The following is a 26,108-nucleotide window of genomic DNA, read 5'->3' on the forward strand; positions in this document are numbered from 1 at the left end:
ATTGTACCAACGTCAGTTTCTTGGTTTTGACGAGTGTCCCAGACGTGAAGACGTAAGATGTTAACAGTAGGGAAGCTGAGTGAAGGGCATGTGGAGCTCTTGGCACCTCTTCTTTGCGTCTAAAATGATTGTGAACTAAAAAGCTTAAGCACCCAGACAAAAAGAACTAAAAACCTCACAGTGTGTGCTTGCTTGAGAGATGTCTCATCGTTTAGAAGAATATGGAGCCCCACCCTGCCTCCCGTTGTCTGTGATCCTACCTCTCCGAGGCAACGGCTCCTAACAGTTGGTGTACCTCCCAGACCTTTTTCTCAGTGCATATAAACACTTTTATTAAAAATCTTAAAAAGCCTTTTTTTTTTTTTGGAAAAAACCCCTCCCATTCTGATTATATGCCTCAGACATTGCAAAAACTTCTCATTTTAGTACAACTATTTTCCAACTAAATTCCTTTTCGGACATATTTTGGCTCTTCCGTAAGACTTATTTAAAGTGGTGTTTGTTTAGCCCGTGCTTAATTTTATTTTCCACTCATACTTCTAACCCATCCAGGTCCCATTTATATTGCCTCTGCCCTTGCCAGTCTTTCTAAAGCCTCCCAAATTAGCATCATCTGAGAATTTAATTAACTTGCTGTTTACTAACCCTCTCCTTTCAAGATAATTAATGAGGATGTGAAGTGGCGCTGGGCCTGACACGGCTCCCAGTGGCACCTGAGCGGGCCCCTACCGAGCGGCCCCTCGAGGCTGCTTTCTCCCCCTTGTTTACCTGCGGCCGGCCCCGGGGCTGCGTGGCCACGCAAGGTGCAAGGTGCAGGCACGGATGGCAATGTTTGCTTAGAATGGGGCTTTCCTGCCTTGCCTTTTACCCACTCGTTTTCTGCTTTGTTAATTAAAAAGCCTCATTTTACTTAGAATGGAATGCTTATTTTTGGTGCTATTCCCCAGACGGAGTCGACATTACAGGGCTTGAAATTAAACGAGCTGAGAGAGTCAGGTGTTCCCTGTTGTCTCTGTGGAAGTGGCAGCAGAGCATCTCCTGCATTCCCCTGCTCCCGACCCCCACACCCCCTTCTCCTTAATCCAGGCAACTAGAGGTGGTCCTGGACCTCCATGTCACTGCCGTCCACTAGAACGCTCTGTGATGATGGAAATGTTCTGTGTCTGTGCCGGCCCGCGTGGCAGCCATGGTAGTCGCTTCAGTTCATGGAGCACCTTGTGTCACTGAACTTCTCATTCTGTTTAATCCTCTTTCATTTAAATATGGTCACATGTGGCAAATGGCCGCCACATTGGACAACCACCAGGGCTTTGGACCCTGTGGGTTGCTGTACCTTCCCTGGCAGCTTTCTTCTTCAGCAGAGACGGTAAACTGATCGCACCCTCACATTCAGCAAGCTGTAATTAGGAAGGTAAGTTTTCCAAAGGAAAAAGATGTTACTTTCTAAATCCAAATGTAAATGACTTGGATTATCCGTGTCACTGAGCGCTTCATTCATGCAGATAATTGAGAATTGACAGTGTCCTTTTCCCTCAATTACTTCCTGATAGTTCCATGTGTTACAATGGGAGAAACATGGAGCTGTTTTTAAATAGCTATGTTAATGTCCTCATTAATTTTACCTTTTTCTACCAATTAGCAAATATTAACTCCTTGGCAGAATTAAGTTGGCTTCCCTCATGAAGCCACATTCATCCCGACCTCCCTTACGGTGCGAGCCTGGCGCAGCTCAGCTCTCGCCTGGTGTTCTGTGGCGCGCACCTCTCGAGCAGGCACTGTGTTTCAGGGGCATCTTTGTACTGGGTTGGTCACAGGGTGGCACAGTATGGCGTGACCAGTCCTGAACCAGGACTAGAAGGCTTGGGGCCGGCTTCCCTAGCCCTCACGCACAGGCCACACTCGCTGGTACATGTGGCACAGTCCAGGCGCCTACAGGGGCCAGTGCTGGCTTGCAAAGTGCCTGTCCCATCTTAACCAAATAATTGTTGAGCCGAGGGAATATGGAGCCAGTACAGCTAGATATTCCTTTGTCTTTTTTCTAATTTTTAAAAGAGCTAAAAAACCTCAGCTGTGTGGGAAATTCACAGATTTTACGGTGTTAACCATTAACAAATAATTTTTTTTTTTTTTTTTAAACTCTAGGAGTTACGTAGTCCATACCTTCAGGCTCCCCGAGTTACTGCCAGTTTGCTTTCTCTGATTCAACTCTCTCCTCTGTCCAAGGCGAAGAAAGGCATCTGCCTCCCCTTAATTTCACAAGGCGGTGGTGAGAATCACTTGAGTTGACAAAAGGCCAAACCCTTTGAAATCTATGTGGGCTAAATACGTGGAGATGGTGTTATTGAGAAAACACTTAAATATTTTAGTTTCTAAATCCAGACTTCCTGACCACTCACTGTTGGATGTCAAGATCATTGCTAGCATTCTCCTCTCCAGAGATGGTCAGGAAGTAAGAGCAGGATGTGCGGGAAGGTACACAGGGATGAGTGTGACCTAGTTTTTTCCCCTTTTCGTTTCACTCCCTTGCTTTTCAAACCTGCATTATTTTCAGCTACTAGAGGGCACACAGAAGAAGCCTGCTACCCTTTTGTTGTTGTTAGTAACTCGATCATTAGGTTAGTTAAAAGTTGACTCAATTGCAGGTATTGTTTAGTTCTGAATAAATGGATAACTCTCATTTTACTCATGCAGCATTATTCACCGTGTTTATAGAATGAGATGCAGAATTTGAGAAGGAGTGCCACGGAGAGAGAACATACTTACACGCAAGTTCTTACGTTCAAAAGCGTGAAAACAAGGGGTGAAGTTTAATTGTTCTGGAGTCATTTCATAATTCCCAGTTAAATGCTACTTCAGTTACTGTTGCTCTTTGGTTTGAAACTGCTTATTTTAATATCAAGTTTGCAAGCCTCGCTTTTACTGTGTTTTGACAAGTTGCAAGGAACTTACCTTGTTCAATAAAGTGTGTGTGTGTGTTTCCTCTCCCCTCGTCTTTCATATTCCCAATGAGTAAGTTTTTCCACAGTGTTTTTCATCAGGGGTCAGCATATCACTGTCGGAGGAGGGAATCCAGCTGGCCACTGGTTTTTATAAATAAAGTTTTATTGGAACACAGCCATGCATGTTGTTTTACCTGTCACCCCTCACCGCTTTTGTGAGAGTGGAGTTCAGCAGTTGCAACAGAGGCTGTGTGGCCCTCCAGGCCTCAAATAGTTACCGTCCAGATACTTACAGACTGCCGGTCTAGATGATAGAAACGTGCCTTTTAAGAGATTGTATTTTTCTGAAATTTGGGGAAGCCACGGACTAAGAAATCATTCTGTCCAGTTGCAGTTGTTGTCAGCTCACTTGGCTCTGGTTTATTTCTGTGATCTTAAGAATTTGCTTATTAGATGTTGAATGCAACGACCCTGGTTTCATGGTAACTAAACCTGCCTCGGCTTCTTGCTAATGTACTGCTGGTCATTTCATTCAGTAGACTGAGTAGCTTTCAGCGTTTCTATGGGAAGGACACTGCTCATTAGTGGGTATGTTCAGCCTTCAGCTTAGTGAAAATCTGAATGCTTTCTCAACCTGAAACAGTGGGTATTATTGTAAATGTTAAGTAATATAGCTCTCTACAAAGACAAAGTGCTTCCTGGTCATTATTAGCTGTGCACCATCGTCATTCCTCACAATAATGCCATGAAGTAGGTTCTTAGTATTGCCATCCAGATTTTATCACTGAAGCAGGAAAGAAGGGTGACTTGCTGAAGGTCACATAATAACAAAGCCCACTGGCAATTTGTGTCATCTCATGAGTCATGTTGGCGCTGGGGAATGTCGCTGGCACCAGCAGTACTCACGCCCAGAGGCAAGCCAGTCCCCCTAACAGGTTCTTTCCCTGAAAATCCCATGATTTCATTAGCGAGGCAAGTGAACAGGCGATCAAGTAATTAATTCATCTTGTGTAGACTTCGGACCCCAATGAAATCAGCTCGTGGGGAAGGCGTTCTGAGTCTTCAAGTGCCCCTTCCCACCAATTCTTCTCATCCCCTGACCACTTTCTACAAAATTTTTTGCTTGGCCACTCCTGAAGTCCATTCCCACTGATTTACTCCCTGGAGTCTCACGGCTCTTCATTGGGAGGTGGTGTTATCCTATTTCACAGTCGAAGAGAGAACTTAGTGTCACAGCCCCCCTCTCCTCTTCAAGGCTCCTGACTTATGCCCGTGTCCTTGCTACAGAGTAACCTGACTCCTGTGTGCCCAATGGGAGGGTACGTAGTCTCTGTCCTCAGGAACCTTCCAGTCTCACTGAAGAAGAGGCCACATACATCATGCCGATAACCAGCATTTAAGGTGTCAGTGGGAAAAGATGCGCTGAGAGATTAAGTCTTCGAGTTCAGAGAAGAAAAGATCACTGTAGACAGAAACAAGTTGGGAGGTGGGATGTTCAGAAAGGGGAGCAGGATTTGGCTGAGCTGGAATGGAAGTATGAACAGGACAGAATGGCATGAACCCCCCCCCCCCCCCACAAGACCAGTGAGGGACCGAGGAGGAGACAAGGGTGGTACAAGGGAGTGGTGGGTGAAAAGCAGTGTAGTGGATAACCTTTCTTAGGTACAGAGAATGATGACAATAACGTTTAGAGATTAATCATTCCTTCATTGTTATTTGAGGAAACCAGAAACAGGAACATGGACAGACAAATGGGGAATGAATTAATCCAAAGCTGAAAGAAAGACAACTAAAGACCATAAAAATGCAGGTTTTACCAGAAACGGGGACTGACTGTCGGTTCCTTTGGCTTCATGTCATTATAACGTAATCTGGAAAGGTCATTGAGAAATCGATGTTTTAAGACTTAAGCCTTTAAAATACCCACTAAAAAAGTACCTGTAGCCTGTATTAATACTTGCAGAGCAAGTTACTGGATTTGAGATTCCAAAGACGTCACCTGCCAGTTGGTGTGGTCAGTTGGCTTCATCTTAATGCCATCTCCCCGGGAAGAAAGCGCTGGCAGGTTTGTGTCCAGATGTCACCATGCCTTAGAAGCATAGTAACCACTGACGTGCGTAATGCCTGCCGCAGCATCCCAGTGCCCCAGAGCTGGAAATCCTAGCAATCTTCTTGTGTACTGTACCTCCAACCTTCTCTAAAACCTGCCATTTCGCTCAAAGAAACGTTCCCAGTTGCCGGTGTTTTAAACGCAGTTTTCTGGAGCTTGAATTTTGCTGGGGAAAATGCCACCCGGTTCTCTAGTAGGATTTGTAAACCGTCATCTGTCTGGAATGGAATTGGCAGCAAATCTTGTATTGGGGTCCTTCCCATCTCTTTAGTGGTGGTTGGGCCTTCTGAAACAGAATGAACTTGTGGACTCGAAGGGGAGGATGTTTTGGTCAAGGCGGACTGGCTGATGAAAAAAACCTCCCTTTATTTTACCATTTAAAATAAGCTAAAAAAAAAAAAATTCTCTCTGACTGGCCTCACAGCCACATTCCACTGGGAGCTTGCGAGCAGAACCAGGGGCAGCGTCTTGTACCCCCAGTGCTCGCAACCTCTCTGGGGAGGGTCTTTTGTCAGCAGGGCTGGCGGCCACGGAGCAGGCAGGGGAGCCTGGAGTTTGAGTATAAACCAGAAAGGGAAAGCAGCCCATGTAAGCCCAGGTGGAGAATGTTCCCTTGGTCCCAGGTCTCGGAGTTCAGAAGTACCTGGAAGTCGATGTAACCAGTTCTTTAGGGAGTGACGAGAATGGAGGGTCTGCGCGGGAGCAGTGCTCAGCAGCAGTCAGTCGTAGACGAGGATGGGGAGTTTGGGAAGAAAATAAAGATGAGCCCGTGGGTCTATGTTTAAAAAAAAAAAAAAAGTCCTTATCCCGACTTTCCCAACCTGGAGACAGTCCAACTGCTCAGCGTCTGTCCCAGGAGCACCCATTCAGCCAGGTCCTTTCAGGCGTCTGCACACGGTCCCGCCTCTCCATTGGCTCTTGGAGACCCCGCACGTTTAGAACTCAAACACCTACTGAATTGTTTTTATCTGTAAAGGTGTGGTGGATGCTGCTAACTCGTCTGCGGCGTCCTGATGGCTTGGTTCCTCCCCCACCCCGAGGGGCTTCTGTGGAGCTGGCTCTGTGAGCTTCTTCTATTAGCAATAATCGCGCCTCGGATAAACCTCATTGGCTACGATACTGCCACTGCGCAAAGCTTCTGTGAGCTTCTTCTAGACGGTCCTCAGCACACCCAAGTCTGGCGGCTGTCAGTTTAATCGTAAGTGAGCTCTCGTGCAAGAGCCTGCCGGCGTTAAAGCCGTGGAAATACATATACACAATGGAGCGATAGAATGATGGTGAGCAACCAAGTTGTCCTCTGGCTAGGGGACATTTAGCGGATTCGGAGCGGGGAAGTGGAAGCACTTTTGTGATTCGTATACTGAAAAATTAAGTCACCAAGTACAACCATTTACAGTAATTATATCCTGCCATAAAATCTTATTCACGCAAGCAGTAAATATTAGCAAACATGCGTATTCTCCCAGTCCCAACCTCCTGTCTTGGTCATCAAGGAATGTAGAGCCCACGTGGAAGTGATTAGCGGTACACACGGGTGGGGATCCCCTCCTGCTACAGGACCCTGGAGGTGTGGAGACCAGAGTTCTAGCTTGGGGGTGATGGAGAAAGACGTCCAGGTAGGGGTGCCCTCTACTCACCCGCAGAGCTGGGGAGCATTTCAGCAGGTGGAGGGGGCAGTTTGGGGGGGGGTCCAGTCAGGAAAAGCCACCGAGACCGGAGACCAGACAGAGTAGGGTTGGGGGTTAACATGGGAAGTGCCAGGAGGCTAATTTTATGTCAGGTGTGGAATGGAGTGGAGGATTGAAACGCTGAGGTGGAGGGAGGGAGTCTGGACTGGATTAGAAAGGTCAGCAAGCTCAAGACCAGGAGTAACCATGAAGTATAAGAGGATTTTTCTCATTTGTTCAGGCTTTCGGCCAACAATTTTCAGATCAGGAGCTGTGCTGAGACAGAAAGGTGCAGCTTGGTCCCCCTGCCTGTTGAGTTGCTATCCATGGGGTAGCAGAGAAACAAGGGGTGGTTGTAACCCAGTAAGATAAGGAGAACATCGAAGTTTCTGCCAGTGGGCTGTGGGACCCAGAGGGGGAGAGGTGGGATTTGGGCATTAGGGAAGGTTGCGGAGAGGGAGTGGCCTGTGAGCTGGGCCTTCGCACAAAAGAGGGATCTGATTTCTGAGCTATATATTTATTTTCTTATCTTCTTCTCATCCTGATATCTTTATAAAGACCCGATTTATTCCCCTTTTACTTCATTCATGTTATGAGACTGTTGACTTTTGCAATTCAGTGGCATGGCCCATTCCGTGATCTTTCCCCACTCATAAAATGGACTTTTCACAAGGGCCTCATTCCTTTGGTGTCATTACTCCCAGAGGCTTTGCATTCTGGAGCAGGTGGGTGGTAGGCTCTGATCCAGACTTCAGGGAAAGTGTAGGTTTCTAGCTACATCTTAGACACTGAACTGTTACTGATCCAGAAAAGACCAGCTCGCTAATTCTCTGCCGTTTTGTAGGTCATTCCTGCTGGAAGCTGCCTTGCCTAACTAACCCTCTAAGAGAGTGACTGTCAAATGGGCTTGCATGGGAATCAGCTGAGGAGCTTCTTAAAACCCAGATTTCTGGGCCCACCCCCAGACTCCTGTAGGTCTAGATGGGGTCTGAAGGGGTTTCTAAGGGAATGCTGATGCTGTTGGTCCAGGGGCTACACTTTGAGAACCCCTTCTGGGAAACCCAGCCACTGGGAAAATGAACTGCTTCTGGGTGAGACCTTCCCTTAGTGTGGCCTTTCTCAAGGACTTCCACAGGGGGCGCTCTTCACAACCAGTCAGCAAGAACAATTGTGAAGCCGCAAGGTGGCTTCCGAGGGACGAAGACAGCTCTTCAGCACCCCATCTGGAGCCCTCCAGATGGTCCTTCTGAGAACTCAGACTCCCACGGTGCCTGTACTATTCACAGAGGGCACTGGGCCATGTAAAATGGGATTCCAGACTCTTGACTTTCCACCTCTTCTTCTGTGAGGGAACAGCCATTCTCAAGACCAAGACTTGATCTCAGAAACAAATGTCGGCCGCGAGGTGTAGTGGTTTTGTTCTTGTCCATCTTCAGTTCCTGGTCCCTCCAGTATGGCTGTCAGACTTCAGGATTCAGCCATGTCTTCGTTCTCTCCTGCTGGTTGGTGTTGGGACCCTTCTGTGAGAGGCCCCCCTTGTGATCTGGAAATGGTGTTGAGGAGAGGAGGGTGCTAATAGTCAGTGACAACCAAGGGAGGCCAGCAGACACCCAGAGATACTCCAGCCCAACGAGTCCTCGCAGTCTTTGAGCTCGTGCCCATTGGAATGATTAATTGATGTCCTCCACTCTGCTGGACAATTAAGGAAAGCAGAAGAAGGAGGGAAAAGTCTTCAGTTAGACCTAATTTGGCACCATATTGTTTTCTGTTAATCTATTTTGTTTTCTGTCCGTCTGTCCCAAGGGACGGATGCCTTGCTGCTTGCTGAAGCATGCATAACTAATGTCCTCATTAAGGGCTGATCTGTTTATCAGGGCCATGCGAGGAAGCCGGCCTGCCAAACCTAGGCACAAGCTGGGGGTTGTTACCTCCCTCTGGGCCTTAGCCCCACCTCATTAAGCTGGTCCGGGCTATTGATTGGGAGCCTGTGTTTGGAAGAGTCTTACTTACTCCATGCATTATCTTGACAGATTGATCAGACCTGATTGAGAACCTCTTAAAGGAACGAACAGCTGTAATGGGAAAGTTGGACTCTGTCATCCGTTAGGATGATTCTGGGAGCAAGAAGAACAAGGCTGACATCTTGGAGCAATTGTATTTACAATTAACATGGCTGAAAACGATTGCCTCTATTGATCCCCCCTTCCTGCAATTACAGCCCCATTGTTTACATTCCAGCACTTCAGTTATAAAAAGGAAATTCAATAATTATTGCATTATTTAAAGTTAAAGTGCCACAGAGTTTGCTGGCTACGCTTGCTGGTTGATTTAACGTTCAGTAAAATCCATGCTGAGCTCTCCATCTTGAGGCCGAACAATATCGGCTTTTAATGAGACCTAAAAAGGGAGGGAAGGAGAGCAAAACCCGGTGCACTGGGTGTTTGTCTGGGTTATTTATGGAGGGAACCCGAAAGCAGGGCAGAGAAACTAGCCGTGTCATCGTTCACAAAACTATATCCCCTCCGGCCACGTGGCTGTCCCCTCTGCAGCTGGCCATCTCCTGGCCTCCCAACTCACACTCAGCTCGACTTCCTCAAAGAACCATTTTTCTCTTCTTCTCTCTTGGTCCCTTGTCCCCCAACCTCCAGGGTCACCATCTTCTTCAGCCTTTAGCAAAATCCATGGAACTTAAGGAGAAAGGGTCAAATTAGCCGCAGTGATGAGCGACATCAGAGGCACTTGCTTAGAGGGAATTTGTGTCCCCTCTCTTGTCACCTTCCCATTTTTCTCTTTCAAGGGAAAAGTGAAGTTAAAAAGTGAAGCACCTCTTATAAGGAAGGAGTCAGCCCTGTGTGTGCTCACTGCCCCCCCCCCCCCCCCCCCCCCGCCGCCCTGGTCCATCTCATGCTGGCTGCCTGTTGTCTTCCCTCATAATGAAGGTGATGAGGGTATTTGTCAACAGATCATGGGAGCTCAAGACAGGCCTCCAGGTTTGAGCGCCAAATTCAGGCTCTCAGCAGCAACAGCCAGAAAGTTCAAGAGCGTGGGAGGAATTTTAAAGACCCATTTTATTTTTCTCGTACTTGGTTGAAATTCTTTCGTGGGCTCAGTTCCAGCAAGACAGCTGGACAGGTGCGCTCAGCAGGACGCAGAGCTCACGAGGAGAAAGTGATGCCTCATGCTTCGCCATCAAGAGTCACGCTTTCAGCAGCAGCCCCAGGAAATTTCAGAGTGCAGGTGCAGAAGGGGCGAGAGAGATGAATAGGGCCTATTCCTACTTTATGAAGTATCTGGAGCAGGCCAGTAGTAGGCAGCTGCTTCCGTGCGACTTTTTCATTAAAGAGGTGACTTCTTGTGTGCCGGCATCGCGTGATCTATCTCGTGCGGTTTGCTAGAATCTGAAATACTCTTTGGGAAAAGGTGGGTGCAGAGATCTTAGACTCTGGAAATTTTTCCTCTTACGGGGGAATATCTGCATGTGTTCTGACTCGGGTCTCTGTTCTGTGGCTGCTGCTCTCCAGAGCAGCGGCTCTCGGAGTGGGGTCCCAGACCGGCAGCCTCAGCGTCTCCCCAGAGCTTATTAGAAATGCAAATTCTTGGTCCCCCACCCCAGGCCAGGTGAATCAGAAACCCTTGGGGTGCCCCCTCCCACCACGGTCCTGGTGTAGGTCACCCTCAGGTGCTCCTTGGTGCACCACTGAGCTAGAACACCATCTGCATCATTAACACCCACGCCCGCGGGGCTGTAGCCGCCAGTCAGGGGCGAGGAAGCAGAATCTGGGCCCAGCGTAGAAAGATGATGGCTGTGCCAAATACCTGGGTAGTCCTTCACATCCTCTGAAGGATTTGCACATTTGTTTTCTCATGTGGTTTTGAAAATTGCCTCCGAGGAAGACAGGGCAAGTATAAACATCTTCACTTTACAGATGAAGTAACGCACCTGTTTTGACCACCGGGCACGTGTTTTCTCTGCTGTATTGACTGTCACGGGATTGGAGATCGAAATAAATCCTTCAGAGCGGATTTAGGGCATCAGGGAGGTGTCTGCGAGCCATTCCAGCTGGGTTCTCCTTCCTTCACCTGGCCTTCACCTGGGATGTTGGCAGACATGATAAAGAACTTGGTTCTTGATTTTTGTTATACTGACACCCTGATGGGCAAAGAGACCCAGTAAACAGAAATGGTTCTGGGGCAAGGATGTGGGCCTGAGGTGTGGGTCCTGGCTGTGCCTTCAGCAGCAGCAGGACTTTGGGCAAGTGCCTCGAAATAAAAAGCACCTCTTACAAGGAAGAAATCGGTCCTGTGTGTGTTCAGTATTCCCTCCGTGTTGTAATTTCTATGTATTATAGTTTTCGTCACTGTCAGCTAGGGATTCCTCTTTGGGGTGGAGGAGAGGGGTCCCAGGGAGTGTGGGGCAGGCAGGGTCGGTTGGAAGGAGAGAAATGTCAATAGGTAAATTCAGTAGACCTTCATTTTTATTCCTAATCGCAAACTTTAACTCATTTGAAAAAAATAATAAGAATAGCCTCGGTGTAAAGACTTAACCATGCATTAGGCACTGAATTAAGCACTTCCTATGAATGATCCCATTGAATCCTCCCAGCAGTGCTTTGCGGAAGTTCTGTTACTGTTCCTGTACTGCATGTGAGTAAACTGAGGCCCACGGTGTATATAACTTGCATGAGGTGGCACAGAGTTAGGCTTTTCCACTGGGCTGCCTCAGTCCGGAGTGCACCTTAAACCACCATTATTGGCAACCTCTTGGCATGATGTTGAAGGAGAACACGCTAGAGTAGTGTGCAGATGCGGCCCTTATTTTTATTTGGGGGTTGACGTCTGTGAAAGCTGGAAAGCAGTGCTAGCGAAGAAGTGCATCGTAATGAGCGGGGAAGGTTACTGTAACCAGTGTATTATCCTAGTGAAGGGGTAATTTTCAGATCCTAGGAGCTTTTGGTAGATTCCGGAGGGCGGTCAGTTTGATGTTAGCCTTGTGGGACCCACTTTGTCATTTCACCTACATATAACCTCTTCCAGCTTCCGAGCTGTGTGTGTAGATGCTCATTGGACCGTCAGGGAAACTGGCCCTCATCTGGCTTGTGACCGCATGCCCTGATGGGCCCCTTCCTTTGGGAGAACCCCTCCACACCTGATAAGCTCCCTCTGCTTTCTGGAGTTTCTCTGACAGAGAGGAAAGAAATCTATTATGTGAAGGCATCAGCAGTCCACAAGAGACCATATTTGGATTTCTCGTCGCTAGGTTCCTTTGAGGACGTGCTGGATGTCTCTCAAGGAAATGCTGGTATTGAGACATCTGAATCAGGAGATGCTGTTCAGGAAAGGGAAAAGACGCAGGGATGGGAAGGCCTGCCTTCGGCCTTGGAGCTCAGATACAGAGAATGAGCACTCATGGCTTGTCCAGGGCAAAAGGAGTCTGGCCTAGAAACCAGAAAATAGGTCAGAGTAACGTTAAATGGATTGATCTAAGGGAACATTTTTACTTCCTTTTACTTTCTCTTATAAATCATGGTTGGGGCTTGTATCTTATGGTGTCTGCAGGGCTCCGACAGTGAAATAGGACTAAATTAGCATGTGCCAAGGATGAGGGCATGAGTGGGTGAAAAGCCAACATTAAACAGAAAATACATATATATTTAGGTTGACCTTCTGGAAGCTTTCCTAAGAATGTGACGTTAAGTTTGAAACTGTAACACAACCACTGATTAAAAAATTAACTGCCTCCATTCCCAGTCGCATTGCACCTGCAACGATTTATTTTTTTAAGCTTTCAAGGTGAATACCTGGGTATGGGGAATCTTATGTTCCGGAATGCCCCTGCGGTCAGCACCGTGTTAGCTAGACGGCTGTGGACTTGGCGTCAAGCCCCAGCTTCCAGTACTGTTTCTTCCATACTCTGTGAGACCTTGAGGGGAGTCATGTGACCTCTCTGAGTTTTGGGCTTCTGCAAGGACAGGAGCCAAAGACTACCCACCTCATGGGGTGGGCTGTAAGGAAAGGATTACAAGTCGCTGTGGGTGTTTTTTCTGTGCTACATGTTGCGAACGGGCACAGCACCCACTTACACCTTCCTTATTTCATCTTATGATGTGGGGATTTAGTAGACTAACTCTGGACCCCCCAAGGTGTCTTGGTGTTCATTCTGCTTGCCCGCTGTGGGGGATTCTTCTCGGCTTAGCAGGAGGCGGCTGGTATCCCCTAGGGTAGCCCATTTGCTCAGAGGGGTGCCTGAGAGCTGCTTCGCCCCATGCATCACAGAGCTTCACTTGCCCCAGGGGTAGGGATGCGTTGTGTCCATGGGAAAGTGTGAGAGGGGTGGGTGAGGGTGTGTTTATAGTAACAGGTGTTCCTCCCCTGAGGACGCTTCATTATGAGTCCTGTGTGTTTTCATTTGTGAATGTGTGTGTGTGAATGTACTTTGTCCATCTCTACTTTAAAGGGAAGGCTTTGACAAAACCTAATCAATAGTTTGCATTCCATGCATGAAGAGCCAGATGTTAGAAGTTTCTATCACTGGGGAGGAGGAAGGAGCGGGGCCCCGCCAGATTTACAGAAATCAATGTTCTCTGACAGAAGTTGGTTAGTTTTCCTGGGAAACAAGTAACAGGAACACATTTTTTTGATTTTCACGATGAATTATTTTCTAACAAGAGCCTTCTTTTCTTCCCTTTGACTTCCAGTTGTTGGCCAGGCTGAACGAGCACAACATATTAATGGGGTCGAATCCCACAAAGTAACGCGGGCTGGCTTCTTTGCTCTCCTTTCTCTTTTAATTATTAATTTGCTTTTTGCGCTTGGATTTATGTGCTGGGCTCATTATCGGAGGTGCTTCTTATTACAGCGAGGGCTTTCCTTTCTGAGCTCCCCCTTCCACCCAAGCTAGACCAGAAGGGTAGATGGGGGCATTAGACGTTTCCGTGTCTGGGGCACAGGAGTGTCGCCTTCCAGCTAAACCCGGATAGAATGAGCATTTTAAAAGAGCCCCAGCAAGATCAGAAAGTGGTTCAGGGAGAGGCCCCTGAGCAGGACAAGTGAGTCCACACTCCCTTGTTTTCTGCATAAAGTACTGGCCGCCGGTGTGTGTAAGTCAAGTTGCGAATTGCTCGCGGTGAGGAGAGTCTGTTACGTGCTGTGCACGGTGGTAGTTTGGAGAAGTTGGAGAGCGTTGGGCTCTTCTACTTCCGTGAATGAGTCAAACTGGATACTTCTTAGAGGTCAGTGTGCTTCTCTGAGCTTTCAGAAAGTAAGTCGTATTGCCAAGTGTGGAAGGCTCTTTCTTTGGAAAGGACTGTGTGCTTGCAGTTCATATACCCTGGCGTTCTGCAAGCGCTTTGTAAACCAGCCAGTGACATTGAGGAAAATGAAGGGAACCCTTAGGCAGGTTCAAGGGGTCATAGGTCACTGGCCCCAGTGAGCTGGGGTAGACCTCAATTGCCACTATTCTTTAGCAAAGTCGTTTTTTCTTTCTTGATTTATTAGTTGGTCGTGCTTCTTCATCAGTATTAGTTTGTGGATAGATGGCAGTTTTTCTTGAGTAAGCCAGTGATTTTCACGGGTCCAGCTGGCATACTCTCACAAGGATATTCAAGCCAAAGGGATACCCTCTTCATATCCCCTTGGCATGTCCTCCAGGTCACCAGTGTCACTGTTTTAATCGTGCAGGTTAAGGCCCTGGGGTAGGGCGTGTTCGGTGTGTGTGTGTGTGTGTGTGTGCGCGCGCGCACAGTGTGGGATGTGTTGCAGACACTTAGAAGGGGATCAGACCCAAACCTTGCCCAGTGGGCATAAGAGCCAGTTTTCTTGGGGTCCGTGTGAACCACGCACACTGACAGCACACTAGGGCACAGTGGAAGTTGTTGCTTTCTTTTCTTTTTTCAACTGTACACCCGGCCCGCTCATAAGCAGTGTGGAGTCTTGAATGCAGAGTAAAGAGAAGTGAAAAAAGCCAAGTAACTGGGTCCTCCTCCCTGAGGATGGGAGGGCTCTGTGGTCCACGGGGGAGAGGGTTGGAGAGCTGAGGATTTGTGTGGGAGAAAAATTTCCTGCCTGGCGAGAAGAGCAAGAACTCTGAAAGGAGGCAGCTCCTTTATTGACTGCTCCTCTGGGACGTGTGCCTTGGTGGATTCTTCATATATTACAGTGAATTTAATTAAATACATTGGGATCCCAATTGAGGGTATTCTAATTAGCTGGGTCAGGAACAAATTATACTCTCTCCTTCTCCAAATGAAAACATCTCCTCTCTTCTGCAGGGAAAGCATGTCCTTGGCTGACTGGCTTGCACTGGTGGGGTCCTCATTGGCCTCTCCAGACCCACCCCCTCCTGCTGCTTCTGATTAGGCAGGTTCCAGGGATGGCATCTTGGGGGTAGAGCCAGTGCCACTTGGGAGGGAGAGGGCATCTGGCCAGCAGGTCAGGGCATTGACCCGCTCAAGACCTGGGAAATGACCAGATGGTGTGGAGAAGTCACAGAGGGCAGGACCCTAACTGCTAGCTTTGGGTCCCTAATTGCTTCAGGTTGGACAGCTTGAGAAGTACTGAGTGAGAACTTACAACATTTGGTCAAGAACAGGATCTTTGACATTTAGGGAGACTGAAGTTGTGAGCCTAAATTTGGGTTGGGATGTAACCTTTATAAGCAGGTGTTTCCTGACAACCAAAAAATGGTTTATTCTGGAATTTTCTTTCTCCTTAGTATATTAGAGAATGAGCCTGGTGTTCAAAAGCCACCCTGGAATTTTAAATTGAGCTTTTGTGCAAGCCTCTATGAGAAGACACTAAATATTCCCTAGACCAGGATCAGGAGAGGAGGCCTTGGCCCTGTTCACCTGGTTTCCTCTACTGTTTGCAGCATGTGTCCATTTCCCTTCCATAGTGGCCCTCAGATGTCAGACAGAAGAACTCTTCGTGGCACGAGAGATTGCCATTGACCACCATAAGTTCGAGTGTAGAGTGGTTTTGGAACGTTTTCCTCATACTATTTTTAAATCAGGAATCCCCAGTATGATGATCATGTCAATTCAGGATTTGTAGAGTTCTATTACCCAAGAGCCTATGGATTTGAAGACAAAAGACATTTGACATCTCAATCCCATCCAACTCTTCTTGGCCATGTTATCCTCTCCTCTGGCTCAGAGACCGGAAACTCCAGCCATTTGGAAAGGAACCTTCATATTCATATTAAAATTTTATGTTTAAGATTCAGTGCCTTATTGCAAGGAAGTCCTGTCTCACCGGAAGGTAATGGGAATTTGGGGGTAAGACTTTAGTGATTCCTGTTCTGATTTCATAGTTGATGATATTACCGAAATTCCTTGATAATACTTACTGCTTTGGATTCTGTGGCTGTTTTCTCTGTTATCTTTTATTTCATCAGTTGTTGTTGAAAACCTAATATATGTAATTCTTTTGGTCTCAGTGACCCAACACAATGGTATACATTTCCTTGCATGGGCTCTTGTAAAGTTTCCTGCTCCTTAATCCCAAACCAGACCCTTGCTCCCAGGAATATCTTAGTACACTTTTTGGCTTTTCTTTGTGTGTGGGGGGGTACTTTGTGGAGAAGTTGGGGAGAATGAACATGGGCAAGCTCATTCTTTTCCTTTACATCTAGCCCACTAGACCCTCCTCCTTCCCAGGCTTGCAGCCTCCAGAAGCTAGGGCCTTGGTGCATTGCATACTCCTGAAACCCTCTGCATGGAGCCTTGTCTCAGACCAGGCAAACTGAGGATCAACCATTCAAAAAAATCAGTTCAATTTATTTCAAGAAAAGTAGCTTTTTATTATCAGTCATTGTAGTTGTCTTACCAGTTAACATTGAGTTCACTGGTTCTCCAGCCCTTTCCAGTTGTGAAATTGCCCTAGGATGGCTGTTCCTGGTTGGCTGGTTGGAGTATTGCATTGTTGCAAAGCTCTGCTCCTGAGTGTGTCACATCACCCATTTTGGGTGAAAGAAGGGATTGTTCTCTTTTGGTACTTATGAAGCCCGTCACATTTTTACCTATACCTTGGCCTCAGAGCAAGAGTTACTGTGGATTGGTTTAGCCAGTTGACATGATCGAGAACCTGGGCCTCCCCCTCTCCTCGCCCACGGTGATTTTTCTGCAGCACTCCTTCGGTGCATTCATATTTCCTCTTCCCTAAGGCTCAAATGTGTTTCTGGAATTTTCATACTTTTCCAGGGAACAGAATGTGAGCCTCAGAGCTGTGTCATTCGATAGGAAGTGCTGGTAGGGCCACTCGGTATTTTTAATATTGGGTGGAGTGCAGGGCATTCTAATGGCTCTGCCTTTTCAGAGTCTCAAATTATAATCTGGACAAAAAGGCTTTCCAAGGAGGATGAGCAACAGTTTTCAAGGCATGGGCCCTGAATGGGACAAGTGTGGGTCAGAAAGGAGAGGAACAACACAAATCATTTCCAAGGCATCTGTTGTATCTTCTTTGTAGCTCCTGGGACCAGGCTCTGGGATCTGGGGGTGCGGGTGCAGAGAAAGAGGGTAATAACATAAGCACATAAAACACACGATCTGAGTTTCCTCCTCCAAAAGGATGCTGGGGGATAGGAGACCCTGGTTCTAGTTCACTCTCTCTCCCCCATTAACTAGCTGGGTTACCTTTGATCGTTCACTTAGGTTTTCTGCAATTGTTTCCCCTGTTTTATATGAAGCCAATAGGAAAATTCCCTCTTCTCCTAAAATGGGTCATTTGTATTGAAGGGATATCCTTTCTATACCAGGAGCATGTCACTTCCCCAGTGGTTAGTGAAAAGGGCCCATAGCTTTCATTATATTCTCAGAGAGGCACAGAAAGTTTGTGAATTTTGTCCTCGGATAGTCTCTGAGTCTTCTCCTATGCACAGAAGCCTGGGGTCTGCTAACTGTTCCCATGACCTCTCCTGTTCTTGCACCCCTCACTTTAATCCTCTGTGTGCCTGCTTTCTGCCAGCTTTGGGGCTTCCTTGTTCTGGAATCAGGACTGTGTCTACACAAACACAGCAAAGACTGTAATTTCGACCATCTGATGCACTAAAGCCAAATGACCTTCAGATGTTGACAGGGAACCAGTCTGGAGAAGTTTATTTTTCTGTCATTTTTTTAATCCAAAGGAAAATCTAATTTTAGGTTCTCCTAATAGACTGTGGTTCTAAATATAAAAACTTGACCTGTCATTCCTGTGAAAAAGCCAGACAGCAGCTTTGGCTTTGTGTTCGTGACCTAGGATTCTATACAGGGAGGGTGACCCTTTGGCGATCACCTAAAGCAGGCTTTGCTAACCTCTTCGGTAAAGGCCAGGTAGTAATAGCTGAGGCTTTGTGGGACCTGCTGCCTCCATTGCAGCGACTCAGACTCTGGTGCTTTGAAAGCAGCCATGGAGACTACGCAGATCTGTGGGTGTGGCTGTGTTCTGTTAAAACTTTATTTACAAAAATAGGCAGCAGGTCGGATTTGGCCTGCAGGCCGTTGTTTGCCAAGCCTGATCTAAATAAAGCAGGACACTCTGGAAAGTGAGAGGGGGAACCTTCGATTATTGTGCCAGGAAGACCCGGGTGACATGGGGAGGGTCTGATCCGTCCGCAGCAGTCCCGTGCGAAGCCACAGGGGAGGGGACGTTGGGGGGAGATGGGAAGAGAGCCCGCCGGCTGCTGGTCCTTGGAGAGCTGCTGGCCGAAGGTACATCGGAGAGGACGGGGGCACCCCTCCGAGGAGTCTCAGCACAGGGCTGCGGCCCGTCTGGCGTGGGCTCCTGGCCGCGGCGGCGACGGCAGGGCTCCGAGTAGCTCACCCACGGCGTGTCCCTGTCCTCTGCCCTCACAGCACCTGCAGCAGCACGAGAGCGGAGTGGAAGGCGAGAGCTGCTACTACCACTGCGTCCTGTGCAACTATTCCACTAAGGCCAAGCTGAACCTCATCCAGCACGTGCGCTCCATGAAGCACCAGCGCAGCGAGAGCCTCCGCAAGCTGCAGCGGCTGCAGAAGGGCCTTCCGGAGGAGGACGAGGACCTGGGCCAGATCTTCACCATCCGCAGGTGCCCCTCCACCGAGCCGGGTGAGTAGTCTCGCAGCCGCGTGTGGACCTCTGGCGGGGGTGGCGGCAGGGCGCTGCTGGTTGGCTGCTGGTTCTGGTGTCCGTCACTGACCTCACCGGCGACCGTTGTGTTCTGGAGGGAACATTGCGAGTGTTCTTGCCTTTTTTTTTTTTTTTTTTTTTTTTTAAACTAAAGGAACTTAGCACCACATTTCTTTGGGTGTCACGGGCCGCTGCCCAGTGAGCAGGACAACTGGAGATGTTTTGTCTCCTGTCCCCAAATTCCTCCCGTTCTAGACTCTACATTCAGTTTGTTGCTTCAAATGGACATAAAGCAAATGCTAAGTGATGTCTTGCTCGGGGGTAAGAATGGGCTGTTTGTGGCCTCGAGTCCAGTGTGGAAGAATGAACTTCAGAGAGGATCCAAACAGCCAGCACCTGCTGTAGACCTTCTCACTGGGTTTGAGGGTGCCGCGCTGCCTGCTTCCCCACAAAGAGTCGGGGCCTTCCGGGGAGGGGGGACCTCGCCACTTTCTACCTCCGTTCCTGTCCTGTGCTCCTTCGAAAGGCCCCTCGTTCCTGTCCACGCCTCAGCTTACCACAGCCTGTCTCCCCCCCATGATCAAACCCACCCTTGGGAGTTCACCGTTGACCTTGGATTTACCCAATCCAGTAGCTACCTGCTAGGCTGCCTTCTTTTTTCCTGTGGTCTCTGAAAGTATTGCCGGGTCCCGTCCTGAAGCTCCCCTTTCTGGGCTCCCAGTATGTGTCTCTCTCTTGTTCTCCTGCTTTTCGTGACCATCCTTCCATGCCTGTCCCTGGCTCATGGTGTGCAGTCTGCCCCACATGCTGACCTCAGCTGGGCATTAGGCCCTGGCCCTTGGCTCCCGGCCTTTTCAAGCTTTGATCTCCTGGCGTTACCAGATGCATGTCAGACGGCTCCCTGGATTTCTCGTTGGTGCCACGTCATAGACTCTGAGCTCACCACTGTCCCCTCCAGGCTCCCCTCTCCTGGTGGCACTCTGTCACACCAGCTGGCCAACTGGAGACTCAGGGCCATCCTTCATCTGCCCGTCACCTGCAGCACCCTTCGCCGCTGAGCTGTGGTGGCCCAGCGGGGATTTTAATCTTAATTTTACCAAATTTCATATTTTGATAGTTTTTAAAGGCACCAAGTTATAAAAACCTAATGAAAAAATGGCATGACCCTCCCTCTCTCCCATCCCATTGCCCAGAGCAATAGCTTTCAACTTTCATTAGTTTCTTTTGTTATTTCCATATTTCTCAATGTGCTGCTACTCCTGTTGCCTTGATGTTTTATGTTTTAGACATTCTCTATTGGCTTTCTACTCTGAAAGATGAGGATTTCACTAGTAGACCATTCTACAAATCACACACTCCAGCTCATACACACCCCACCCACAGACTCACACACAGACACCCCGAACTCCGTACACACACACACATCACCCCTCGACCCCTGCACCACACTACCCAACCCCCCTGCATACTCAGTCTTCCCCTCCCTCCATCTTCCATGATGATTAAATAATAATTTGGGGTTATATTAATATTCAGTGTTTTCGTTATTCTGACTCTATAAATATTAATCACAGCTGAGCCATGTAGAGTTTTATAATTTCATTTACCTTCTTGTACAACTTTTTATTTTCCCTGTTTTCTAGGTACCTATGATTAATTCATGGCTAACCCTCTGCCAGAGTAGACATTTCCTAATCTCTGTAGGCCCTGCCAGATCAGTTGCTCTCTTAGCTTCGTTCTCTCCTGGAGGTGCCCCTCCTGAGCCCCTCTAGACCCCTCTGCCCCCTGCCCTGCCCCCATCCCCCAGCTGCTCCTTTGCTCTTTCTTTCCATGTAAATGAAATGACCGGATATCCTGAAGTGGGAGAATGTGTCCTCCCTGCTGGAGTAGTTGAGGTTTCATTATCACTGTGGCAAGGCCAGTCCTCCTGGCAGGCTGGCTGAATCATTTCTTAGGGAAACAGGATCATTTCTTGGGTACCAGGATAATTTTCGTCACCTCTGGGTAACAGCAAAACTGTCCTTTCACGTATGTTTTTCAAATGCCTCTTCTGGTTAAAGTTCACATGCCTTAATCTCCGGGGCTTCTGCTCGGTGTGTGCATTCAGGAGCGAGGGATGAGGCCAGCGCCCACAGACCCATCTGTCCCCTTGTGCCGTCTGGCTGTGGGGGTCCCCATCCTTCACATTTTGGCCTCTGTGTGATCCTGCCGTTCCCATTATTTTGCTGTGAAGTCATTTTACAGGATTTTCCTTCCTCCACCCATAAATGCAGACCTATTTATTTCAGGGTTGGTTCTGTTGTTGTTGTTTAATTTTTTTTTCTTTTTTCTTTCTTTTTTTTTTTTGCCAGCTCTGCATACGTTATTGTCTTAATCTTCTGTTAAAAGCCGGTCCCTTTCGCCTTTCAATTCTTTCTTTCACTCTACTCAGAATTCCCTTTTTATTAATGAGGTGCCCCAAACTAAATAGTGTACAGCTGCCATTTCACCCGGGGTCTATGGACTGGAACAAACAGTTCCCTGTTTTGTAATGTAATACTTCTATTTATGCAGTCCGCTCTGGAGTTGCTTTCTTACACCATTGCCTTCTGGGTTTCTCTCATTTAATGCGTATTAGGAGTTATTTTTCCCCCTGAAGTGTATGAGCAACTTTAGTCTAGATGATAGACTTCCTTTCTGTATTTCAAAATCCTTTTGTATTGTCTTTGGCCTAAAGTCATGTTTTTGCTCTCCACCCTCCTCCCTCCCCACCCTGTGCCCTCCTCCCACTCATGCTCCGGCTACGTCCATACTCCTCACTCATGACAAAAGGACAAATTATTAGGTAATATTCACATTGACATTAAAAGTAACTGGGTGCCCTTTCAGAAACCCCTTTATGACAACTCACCTTAAAATATATCCTCCCTCCCCTCAGGGATTGGCTTTTAACTTCTTGAAAGAATGTTTTTTAAGAAAAGGGACATTGTGGACCTCGCAGAATGAAGACACTGAAGGTCATCAACTTCAAATTTATCAACAGAGACTTGATCCTATATTCCCGATTTTCTCTTCTCTCACATAAGGGTCGGGACATTAATCTTCAGCGGGAAACCACCTCTGTGTAGCATAAGGAAGCCTCAGGGAGTCTTTGAGCACCTTTTGGGGATCCTGCTTGTTCTGTGAGTTCCGTGTAACTGGTGTGCTTTCTAGAGTTTTCTATACTGGCCTCCTGTCAACAGCTCATTAAGGGACGGTGGTCTTTCTTCCCTCCTTACTTCCTCTGCTGTCCATGCACCGGAAAGTTTTACGGAAGAAATACCTTTCTTTTCTTCTCTGAGCTCAGTCTCCTATTCCCTTCTGCGGGTATCCAGACTTCCCTTGCTGCGGCTGGTGGCGAGAACTCTAGAAGAGTTTCTTCCCTGTGGTGGACAAACATAGCCTTTCAAATTTTTACCTGTTCCCTTAAGTCAGTATGTTTTCCAGTCAGTCCAGCTCACCGCGTAGTCTGCTAACCTATGTGAATTTGGAAGTATAGGGAAGGAAACACTAAAGGTCTCCACTGCCGTTCACCACTTTGTCGTCGTGCTCAGGGTTCACCCCTGTCACCAATCACGTAACCCCTGGAGAGGCCTCATGGCCAGACATAAACCATCTAGGTCCTGCCCTGCACCAAAGGGCCAAGTCTTGGTTGTCGGACGTGCGCTAATAATTAGGCTGCTGTCCCCTACATGGTCCTGCCTGTGTCAAGCTTTACCCTTACATCAGTGGGCTAGCCACGTCCTGTGTTGTCTCCTCTTTAACCCAGTGTGACAGTTTTGTGGTTATGCTTGCCACCCTCACCCCTGCACTAGACAGGCAGACAGACAGACAGACACACACACAGTGGGCCTTCCCATTTAAAAAAAAACTCAGAGAAAAGGGAGTAACTTAGACAGGTGAGGTCTCCCCCTGCCTCCCAGTCTCCCCTGGCCCGGTTGTTTGGTTATTGACTTGAGGGTATGTTCTGCAAGACCAGGTGGTCTCTGGACTTCATTGGGATTTGGTCTTTTCATTTCATCGCTACAACCAGGGAGAGGTAGAGAAAGCCCGTTGTTAACGTGCTGACACACACTGGGTTGTGCCTCTCAGTTGCTGGCACTGGCTGTGTACTTCCCCTTACTTGACCAGAAGCTCTTGAAAGATGGAAAGCTCTCGTAGGTGGGTCATGTGTAGGATCAGCTTCCCTGTTTGCTTATTAAAAAGGCATTTCTGGCTCCCGGGTGAAACTGTAGTTAATTTCACTCTATCAGTGCCCTGAGCTTCGAGGAGACAAGAGGCCCTTTGTGCTCCTGCTTTCCGCCTGCTTTCTCCTCCTCCTCCTCTTCCTTTTTTTCTGTCTTACCCTTGCCTTAACTACTTTTTCTTTCACATAGTCCTAGATCTCCATACTTCTCACAGATATAATCGAACGGTTCTCGATCGCATGCCGACTATGTATAAGACTTTGTGTGAGTTGGGGGATGCCGCTGATGTCTGCTCTCATCTCTTGATGTGGATTCTCTGGTCGATACGCCAGCCCAGGCATTCGAGGCAATCAGGTGATGACTCATTTTACAGAGGACACAACCATGTGGAGTCTAAGAGAGTAATTTGTTTGGAGCGGAAGCTGGCATCCCCCTTTACTGGCACATCCTTGCCGCTCGAGGTAGGGAATTCCTGGGGTCAGGAGGCAGAGGCCGGCCAAGTGATGATGTGGGTCTGGTGACAACCTGTACTGAAGCGCTCACTGGCTTCGCTTGATGGAGTATTTTTTCAAACCAACTTTCAGGGAGTTTTGCTGAACTCCTACAGCTCAAGAGAGTAAGAAAAATGTTCTCTCTTCAACTTTCTCATTTTGTTCTGTTTTTATTTTTCAAAATTGGCCAAAGGCTGTCCTTCATACTAAGTATGAAGTACATCTTTTTTTTTTTTTGTAAGTAGCTAAATTATATGCAATTTTAGTGTAATTTTTTCCCATAGCACTGACGTATGTTGTGACCAGTTCAGTAATTCTGAAGCATTGTTTTTGTAAACCGAACAGCAGCGTTCTTTCTTTTTTCCTTTTTACTATGTCTTGTTGATGGGACTTGGGGAAGGCCTAAGGATAACCTATTTCTAACTAAAGACATTGCGTGTAAAAGCACATCAGACACATTGGGGTGAGTGAAATTTCAAGCACTTACGGAGGAGTGGAGAAAATGTGACTTTATCTGTTTTAAATACATTCCCTGATAAGGACCGTATGGACATTAGGACTGTAAACTTCAGTGTGCTTTTGGAAAAGATGCTTTACAATGCACTGATAAAGAGAGATCATTATGGATCAGCACGAAAGAGAGTATGATATTGTTAAGGGAAAAAAATGGAGTTTATGGAATAACGTGATTTGGTTCTGTTCATTTGTTTACTTTGCCTCTCTTTTTGAAAAGTATTTTTCTTAAAGCTTCTGAAGCTTTAAAATAACAATTTTGTAACTGGGGTCTGTGGCTGCTTCATGGGTGGGATCTACTTCTGTGGAGTCCGATAGAGCATCAGGCACATGGCAAGAGCTCACATGTCCATGGTGCCTGAAGACGGAGACACCAGCACGATTGCTAACGGTGTACCGGGGGGTAAGCCTTGGTTGTCTTTTGTTCGTGGAGATAGTTGCTATTTGTCACTGGAAAGCACGTGTAGTTTGATTACTGTCTGATTCTCTTGCATTTTGCATCTACATGGAGAGGACAGGAGTAGTTCTTAGGGTATACACTGTCTTGTTTTTCTGTTGGAACAGAGTTCCTGATTTGCCTTAATTAGTCCTCTAACAATCTACAAAGGTCAGCGCCAATTGCCTGTTCATTTACATTTGTAATTGTGATGGCTTCTGATTACACATTCCTTGTCTTAGTCCTTTTCTAAGTATATGCTAGTGTGTCCTCCCCTCCCCATCCCCATGCACACCCCCCCCCCCCCGCACACCCCCCACACACCCGCCAGACCAGTGTGGAAGCCGAGGATCTGACTCTTCAGACAAGAAACCTTTGTGGCGACGGCCCGGCCTGCTCTCGAACTTCAGTGTCTGTTACAGAAAGGCATCTTCGAGAGGCTGTTGCTTCTAAGTTAGGAATATAATGAAGCCAGAGTCAGAGAAATTACGTTGATACCAGGCAAGAAATCTGAGAGCCATTATCTAGAAGCCTTCTTGAACTGGGTAATTAAGGGCAATTAAACTTTTCTGTTTGCTCTCTGTAAAATATGCTAATGATCTGGTCTGTTGGAAGGTAGACACATGCAAAGGGCAGTTTTACTGCTGTCCTGTGCTCCTGGTCTGGAAGGGTCTCTCCAAAGAGGATGGGACATCACCATAAAAGTGGCTTGGTCATTGGGTCCAAAGTCTCCAACCTCCCGTGCAATCTATTTCCTCTCTGTCTTCTCCAGGAGAGACCAACATCCACACGAAGATACCGACCTTTTAGAAATTATTCAAAACCTATTCTAGATCTGCCATTCACTAGCTGATTTGTCTTTCTGGAATGATCAAAGCTGCTGGGGATTTGTTTATTTCAGCATATAACACTGGAGCATACATCGCCCTCCACAGCGGGCTGTCCATGTGGCTACACACTGCTGGGCCATTTAGCCTTGCTCTTGGCCGGTGGCTCTCCATTGTCCTCCATCCTGTCCTCTTGGGTAGGTAGTAGTGTGTACCCTCACAGCCATGGTGTGGCCCACTCTGAGAGGTAGCAACATCATGGCTGCTCCCTTCCAGGGCCGCTCCCATCATGGCCGCTCCCTTGCAGTGCTGCTACTAAGGGGCACTGCAAAAAAAAAGAGAGAAAAGGAAAAGAAAAAAGGCGCCTGCTGGTGGTTATTGGAATTAGAAGAGATGTACGCGTGCGCGCGCGTGTGTGTGTTGAGGGTCAGCATTGAGCGGTGCCCTGTTGAAGGGCATTCTAGAGAGCTCCAAAACACAGGAACCCCTAGGGGAGACTTAGAATGACATATCACACCAAGTGTTACTTAGTGAAACCTTTATGCTAACTCACCTCTGGAAAGGGCTATCCAAGGAACTTAAAAGTGTGCACCTTGACCTTCAGGTGAACATGGATGGCTAGCCAGTGAGTGGGTGTTTTTGCAGGGTTGGGGGCTGGGTGTCTGTGCCTGGATTTCATTTGAGGGGAGGGGCCTCGTGATGACCACTGTCTCAGGAAACGGCGTCCCGTCATGTGTGCGGATCCCGCATCCCAGCCTCTGTACGTAATACTTTTTATGTTGCCTAAATGTATTTTTCAAGAGAAATAATGACTTGTATTTGTTTTGTCTTTGGAAATG

At 47.6% G+C, this 26,108-nt stretch overlaps 1 protein-coding gene and 1 pseudogene across 8 annotated transcripts in view; one reads left to right on the forward strand and one right to left on the reverse strand.

Moving 5' to 3' along the window:
- The window catches only part of ZFHX3 (zinc finger homeobox 3), a 1,297,849-nt gene that overhangs the window by 1,182,802 nt on the left and 88,939 nt on the right, over nt 1-26,108 (forward strand). For all 8 annotated transcript variants that reach the window (XM_057314209.1, XM_057314211.1, XM_057314210.1 and 5 more), the window contains one exon: nt 18,545-18,776. In XM_057314209.1, coding sequence (XP_057170192.1) covers nt 18,545-18,776 — 232 coding nt within the window. The remainder of the gene's footprint in view (nt 1-18,544; nt 18,777-26,108) is intronic.
- LOC113252561 (U4 spliceosomal RNA) lies at nt 6,118-6,186 on the reverse strand (annotated as a pseudogene).

The sequence above is a fragment of the Ursus arctos genome, unplaced genomic scaffold (assembly GCF_023065955.2).
Source record: "Ursus arctos isolate Adak ecotype North America unplaced genomic scaffold, UrsArc2.0 scaffold_19, whole genome shotgun sequence".
Taxonomy (NCBI): domain Eukaryota; kingdom Metazoa; phylum Chordata; class Mammalia; order Carnivora; family Ursidae; genus Ursus; species Ursus arctos.